Raw genomic sequence first — 7,355 nt, 5'->3', positions numbered from 1 at the left:
TGCTCCCTCAGACCGAGTAGCCCAGGCAAAATAGCCCCAGCCTCACAATGGCATTGGGCGTAAGCTGGTGCATGTACACTTCAAATAATTTCAGCACTTTGGCAACCATATCATCGTAGGGCAAGCGAAGGCCTGCTCGAAAATAGTCAACGAAAACAACAGCTTCGTCTTCAGAAGGCTCCGGTGTCTCCTGGTTCCCGGGGAGCCTAACTTTTGAGATGTCGCTGATCAATCCCTCTTTCACGAGACCGACCAGCACTTCGTCATCCACCTTCGACTTCCCAATCCAATATGTCTTCGAGCGATTAGACCTAGCCTTCGGCGCCATTGGGCTGACCTAAAAAGTCTTGGACGGGGAAAGACTCGGAGGAGAGAGTGAGGAGCTTCGTACGAAAGCTGCAGCTCGAGCAATGGTGCACGGTAAAAAGAAACAACCGTGGACCAGTATTTATAGCAGAGAGGGTAGCGGTTAAAACGAGGCGCGTCGGAATTCGAATCGAAGTGGGAAATGATGTCTCAGTATACATTGAAGGCATTTAATGCATGTGAATGAAACAATTACTCAGGTGCAGCATGGCCATACAAAAAAAAACTTCATCCGACAATTCCCCGAAGTGCATCCGCCCCGGCAAACCTTCGACGGGCCGAAGGGGACGATGTTGAGACACATCTTGAAGTCTACAGGTTTGGCCCATTGAAGATGAACCTTACCCGAAGGGGCTACTGTTGGGGATGATCTCTCGCCCTCCCCCTTCGTAGGATAAGTCGAAGTCTACTGGAGGCTGCGCATTCGGGTGATTACAGGGGTGTTCCAGGGAGTGCAGGCGAAGATCACGAAGTACCTTCGGTCGCAACTCGGAGGTTGGCCCAAGTTCTTTATTCGTGCGGGCGAAGACCCGGACGATCTTTCGGTCGAAGACCGAAGGCGTGCACGCGGTCCCAGCTACCCGCGTTGGTGAAGGCAACAGTGGGCCTTCGGTCGGAAGCCGAAGACTACACCGGCAGTTTGGCTGGCCGGAATGAGCGAAGGTAGCAGCGTGTCTTCGAGCTGGTATCGAGGATCGGCTCATGGCGCCGAAGGGAAGAAGCGAAGCCCGTGGTGAACCTCCGGGTGATAGCTGAGAAGCCTTCGGCAGAATCTTGGGGTCAATCGAAGATTGTGACTGGACGTCGGGGCCCACTTAACTGCCTGGGGCAGAGTTGTAATTATGTAAATACACTTGATTGTACCATAATGCCCTCGAATATTCCGAGAATGTAGCAGGTAAGGGGGTAAAAACTATAAACCCCGCGTGGAGTGGTTGAATACGGGCTATAAATAGGGCTATACTGTATCCGAGATGGGCCGAATCAATTGAGACAATTTACCTCAAAGCACGTGTCGCACCCAGGAGCCTTCGGCTTAACCTGTAAGCGAAGGTTCTCCTTGTTCAGGACATCGGTTCCAACAGTCATCAATCACCAAAAAGTGAGAGATTATAGCGAAAATAGCCCTATTAGGCCATGATTGTGATTTTGGTGATTAATGACAATATAGTCAATGGAACTAACATGTTTATCAAGAATATATGTTAGTAAGTCTTGTGGATGCAATACATGAAGAAGTCACTGAAGCAGGGATAAAGTTTGGTTGAATTGAAAAAATTCCCAAGAAAAATGACTACACCGGATGGTCCGGTGTTCACATAGTTGAACACACCGGAGCATTGTGTCAGAGGCATTTGACCTCACCGGAAAGTCCGGTGCCAAGTGTTTGCTAAGCACATGGATATTTCTTAGTGACACGTGGGTAAAATGGACACGAGTGTTACATCAGATGGTCCGGTGCTACTGAAGTGCACACACCGAACAATGAACATTGCAAAGATGAGGAAGAAATAGAAGACCCCACCGGATAGTCTGGTGATTGATTTGAACACACCGGAGGAAAGCACTGGAGCATTGTTGACAAAGGGGAGAATGCAGTGACCTCACTGGAAGGTCCGATGCTTTGAAGATGTGTACACCGGAGCATATTTTCCAGAGAAGGTTGCATTGGCTCGGTTGGCCCCGGTGATGAAGTGATGTGCACCGGGAATACACCAGAGTAATTTACACAGAGAAGAAGTTGGCTCAGATGGTTAAGGTATATTCACCGGAATGTCCGGTGATGATGTTGCAGTATACACCGGAGTATACGGTGTTCACAGAGGCTTGAGTGGGGTTTCAAAGGCTAGTTTGTGAGAATGTACTCACTAGATGATCCGGTGTTAGTACCACTGTTCTCACCGGATCATCCGGTGTTACCAGCTTTTTAGAGTCGTTGGGTTAACGGCTAGTTCGCGAGTTTGAGGCTATAAATACTCCTCCACTCAATCATTTGAGTGTGCTGGAGTCGATAGAAGTTCATATACACCTGAAAAGACATCCAAGCCACCAAAGTGCTTAAAGTGATCATTTAAGGCAATTAAGCATAAGATTAGTGAGTGATTAGTCCTTATAGGCCTAAAGAGTGAGTTGTTAGGTAATTGCTGCCTAGAGAGTGGATCAATGAGTGATCCAATAGTGTAGCTCTTGGTAAGCTGGCACCTTGAAGTCTTGGTGACTCACCGATAAGCTTGTTGACCCTCCGACTTGGTGCGGAGACCCTTGCCTTTATGGCTCAAGCTTCAAAGTGATCACAGTGGCGAGGAACCGGAAGAGAGGCTAGTGCTGAGACCTTGCCTTGGTAGCTTGGTGGCTCATCTGGGTGGAGGCCTTATCTTCGTGACTTGGTGGCTCAAAGGCCGTAACCGAGTGCTGACCAGAAGCATATCCTTTGTGGAGCTCCAACGTGGACTAGGGATGGCCTTTATGCCATCGATACCACGAGAAAAAATTCTTGTGCTGTATTTGGTCTCTCTACCTTATTTACATTTCCGCATTTACTTACTTGCAATTTACCTTCTTAAATAGGTTGCAAGCGCTTTGATCGGTAGAGTAGACACACTAGATAAACCTAGAGCATATTTAGATAGAAATTGATATAGTTTTATCTTGTGTTGTTTTTGGAGCCGAAATAGTCTTAAGTGTCCTAATTCACTCCCTCTTAGGACATCATCGATCCCTTCACCGCGTTGCCGACTGAAAACCCATTCCGGTATAAACTCCGTGCATGCGCTTTTTTAACCAACACCTCCAAGATACTCCTTCCGTCTCACTTTGTTAGGCGCCTTCCCCTCTGGCGCAGAGACCAAGAGCGCTGCAACGCATCGCCTCACCCCTCAATTAATTTCTCTTATTCGTGGCACTCTCTCCTGCATGGTCGCAATACATTACTCCATCAGACGTAGTACTCCAGCTTGCATGCATTAGTCGTGAAGTGTAATCTTTAAGCCTTAGAGTTTCTTAATGATTAGTGGTGAAGTGTAATCCTGCATCATTTCTTTTCAGTAGCTACAAAATACCCCACTGTTTATCTTCTTGCCGTACCTTCGTTTCGTCTGAGCGTGAGAGAGAGAGGTAGATAGGCTACAACAACGACACTGTTCATCTTCTTGGCGTTTCTTGTTTCGTCAGGTTGAACCGAGTTTCGCAAGCGGGGAGGACGACACCGGCGCGGCTAACAAGCCGCGGCTCGTTTCCTCGCTGCTTCGACGTCGTCTTCCATCTCGGCGTCGAACGAGTCCGCGGCATCGAACAAGTCCGTGGCGTCTTTGTTTCCTCGCTGCTTCGACGTCGTCTTCCATCTCGGCATCGAAGAGTCCGTGGCGTTGAACGAGTCCATGGCGTCTTCATCTCCATCAACATCGAGTCGTCCTCGTATATATCACCAGCCTCCATGAACTCTCTGACGCGCCCACCGCTTCGAGTTCTCACCTCCAGTATATTCTTATTCTCTCGCCTGCTGCATGCAGAAGCTTGCATGGCCGCATGCAATAACGTGCACGGTCCTAATTAATGCATTTGTCAATTCGAAGCGTTCGCCAAGTAGCGCCTAACAAAACGGGAAAAATCGGAAATCAATCGACGCCTAACAAAGTGGGACGGATGGAGTAACACTAGTACTATTTATCGTTCCGTCACCACCATTCCCACCGCTTGCCCAACCCACCTCATTGTACCTCCGCTGGCGCGTGGGTCCCATCGAGAGCCCTGTCCCAGGGGCCGCAGGTCAGTGACGCACACAACTGAGCAAGGAGTAGAGCAGCCATCCTCTCTAAGACACTACCGACTTTTGTCCCTGACATTCTTACTACGTGTTCACTAACAAGTGGGGCATACACAAGAGGCTGGGCCCATATATCAGTGAAAGTTAGGTACAAAACGCGATGTGCTTGGGAGCGATGAGGATTGTATCGTAGCATCCGCCTCTGAAAGGAAATTCTATGAGATTTTTTATCGAACGACCCCTATAAAATCCTGATTTATACTATCTTTTACTAATCTAACAGTTAGTACGTACAATTAAAAATATAACACATAACATAAAAATAAAAGATCTTTGAGATCAGATCTAAGTAGAATTCTTGCCGACTCTGCATCGTCTCTTCCCGACTGGATAGTTCGGGTCGCCACGAGAGGCAGAGTGGAAGAGAGAAAGAAACATTTTTTTCTTAATGAAGCGGATAGAGAGAGAGAGCGAGCCAAGAAAACAGTAGTAGTAATAATAAAGGCAGCGAGCGAGGTGGGGGAAAAGGGCGAGGTGATAGAGAGAGAGGGAGGGAGGGGATCACGAGGTGGCCTTCCTCCTCCGCCCAATCCGACCGAACCAAATCTGCCAGCGCCGCCTCCTTTAATTCTTGGGAGGTAAAAGGAGGGGAGGCTAGCTTGCTTCTTGGATCGCGGGGTCACGGGAAGCGCGCCGCGTGGGCTGCTTTGGGGTTGGAGACGCGCGCGGCGCCGGCGAGGGAGGCGGAGGGAGGCCAGGATGGACCGGGCAGCGCTGACGGTGGGGCCGGGGATGGACATGCCGATAATGCACGACGGCGACCGCTACGAGCTCGTGCGCGACATCGGTTCCGGCAACTTCGGCGTCGCGCGGCTCATGCGCAACCGCGCCGACGGCCAGCTCGTCGCCGTCAAGTACATCGAGCGAGGCGAGAAGGTACCGTGTCTTGCTTGCTTGCCTCGGTCTCAAAGGCGCGCCTTTCTGCTTACTGATGCGTGTATGCCTATGCACTCTGCAGATTGACGAGAACGTGCAGCGGGAGATCATCAACCACCGGTCGCTCCGCCACCCCAACATCATCCGCTTCAAGGAGGTCATCCTCACCCCGACGCACCTCGCCATCGTCATGGAGTACGCCTCCGGCGGGGAGCTCTTCGAGCGCATCTGCAACGCCGGCAGATTCAGCGAAGACGAGGTCCCTTTCCTTCTTCTTTTCTGATCGCCCTGCTTGCTTAAACACTGATGCTGTCTTCTGCTGCATTTCCTGTATATGGTTGACTAATTACCCGTCAAAGTTCCCACCTTTCAGGCGCGTTTCTTTTTCCAGCAACTGATATCAGGGGTCAGCTACTGCCATTCCATGGTACCCTTCCGTTTCTTGTTCCATTAGTATTCCTTTACCAGATATGGCATGTTGACCATCTTTAGTACTGTACTGGTCTGGTTAAAATTGTTCCCTTTTTGTGCCTACCTTTTTGTCAAGCAAGTATGTCATCGTGACTTGAAGCTAGAGAACACCCTGTTGGACGGGAGCACGGCTCCTCGGCTCAAGATATGCGATTTTGGGTACTCGAAGGTACTGCCAAATGCTCCAGATACATACCGTTATCAAGATATGAGGAGAAAATTGAACTGTAATTGTAATTAACAGCGCTCAGCATTACTCTGTATACCAAATGAGGGAAAAGATTGAACAGTAATTGCAATTAGCAGTTTCCGATGTATTTGAGAGAAAAAATAGCAGTCCTTGACTTCATCTGCTTATATAATGTAAAGGGAAAGGCAGATGTAATTTAAACTAAAATAGTAAATGTTGTTATTTGTGTTGGAAATTTGTCTCCGGAAACTGTTACTCTGCTCATTACTCTTTCTGCATTGCAGTCATCAGTTCTCCATTCGCAGCCGAAATCTACCGTGGGAACTCCCGCATACATTGCTCCCGAGGTTCTTCTGAAGAAGGAATATGATGGAAAGGTATTATGCATATATTGATTATTCTACACTTCCCATACTGTGCTGTCTATGTTGCTGTTTAATGTACATGGCATGCTCTTCACTTGCGCAACATATTTGCAGTAGAAAGCATTTCCAATCCTTACATGCATCAATGCATGGTGCGTATCCATGTGTATAGTGAATTATGTTGGAGTATTAGTTCAGTCACTAACTCTTTATTACTCAACCAAGGTTGCTGACGTTTGGTCATGCGGAGTAACCCTTTATGTGATGCTGGTTGGTGCATATCCTTTTGAGGATCCGGATGAGCCTAAGAATTTCAGGAAGACAATTCAGGTTTCCATCGCAACCATCTCCCATTAGTGTTTGAATTAGATGTCATTTTTTATCAGACACTGATGAGGTTGATTTGGCAGAGAATATTGGGTGTGCAGTACTCAATTCCAGATTATGTACACATATCTCCCGAGTGCCGAGATCTTATCTCTAGGATTTTTGTTGCCGACCCGACTACTGTGAGTACTACTTTCGGTTATTAGTGTTTATTGGCTCATTAGCTTTTGCGCGTTGTTTTCTCTTGAGTTAATGCCTGGCAATGGACATACAGAGAATCACGATCCCTGAGATAACAAACCATCCATGGTTCATGAAAAACCTCCCAGCTGACCTAATGGATGACAGCACAATGAGCAACCAATATGAGGAACCAGAACAGCCAATGCAGAGCATGGATGAGATCATGCAGATACTGACTGAGGCAACCATACCAGCAGCTGGTTCTCGTGGAATCAACCAGTTCTTAAATGATGGCCTTGACCTCGACGATGACATGGAAGATCTAGATTCAGACGCCGACCTTGACCTGGAAAGCAGTGGGGAGATCGTGTATGCTATGTGATAATGTCAGTACTCAACAAAGAAGCAATTCGTACTATCAGCTGCCTGTGAATTGGTCTGTTGCGTCGAAGATTACCAAGATAATCAGAGAGACAAAGCGGATATGTACTGAGGGGAGTACAGCCAATGCTGCTCATGCCTGATGCCCCTTTTATCTTCTTTGTGCTGTTGTTTTGTGCACCTCCAGTGTTGTACAACAGTTTAGCCCTTCCATGTTGTTGCTAGAATCTTATTCATCTGAGAACTGCTAGGTTGTCTGGAACCCTACTCTGCTCCCCTCAACTAAGGGACGGCGATGTACTCGTGTTACTGCATTGTGTTTGTATCATATGTATTTGTTTTAGGCAAATAAAGAGACGCTCCAATTTCGCCC

General features: G+C 48.0%; 1 protein-coding gene across 1 annotated transcript; it reads left to right on the top strand.

Annotated features, from left to right (window-relative positions):
* Window positions 1–4,632: 4,632 nt before the first annotated feature.
* On the top strand, window positions 4,633–7,355 carry LOC133912870 (serine/threonine-protein kinase SAPK10). Its single transcript, XM_062355817.1, has 8 exons — window positions 4,633–5,065; window positions 5,148–5,324; window positions 5,439–5,492; window positions 5,613–5,705; window positions 6,011–6,103; window positions 6,317–6,421; window positions 6,502–6,600; window positions 6,693–7,355. Exons 1-8 carry the CDS (start codon window positions 4,889–4,891, stop codon window positions 6,981–6,983), a joined length of 1,089 nt encoding a protein of 362 aa, XP_062211801.1. The 5' UTR covers window positions 4,633–4,888; the 3' UTR covers window positions 6,984–7,355.

The sequence above is a fragment of the Phragmites australis genome, chromosome 3, assembly GCF_958298935.1.
Source record: "Phragmites australis chromosome 3, lpPhrAust1.1, whole genome shotgun sequence".
Lineage (NCBI taxonomy): Eukaryota > Viridiplantae > Streptophyta > Magnoliopsida > Poales > Poaceae > Phragmites > Phragmites australis.
This window is presented reverse-complemented; position numbering and strand designations above follow the sequence as displayed.

What these genes read in the sequence shown, in the direction of transcription:
- LOC133912870 (XM_062355817.1), top strand. Translation starts at nt 4,889, where the DNA reads ATGGACCGGGCAGCGCTGACGGTGGGGCCGGGGATGGACATGCCGATA. An exon ending in AGAAGGAATATGATGGAAAG is followed by an intron (nt 6,104 to 6,316) that starts GTATTATGCATA and finishes TACTCAACCAAG; the next exon opens with GTTGCTGACGTTTGGTCATG. An exon ending in TTGTTGCCGACCCGACTACT is followed by an intron (nt 6,601 to 6,692) that starts GTGAGTACTACT and finishes ATGGACATACAG; the next exon opens with AGAATCACGATCCCTGAGAT.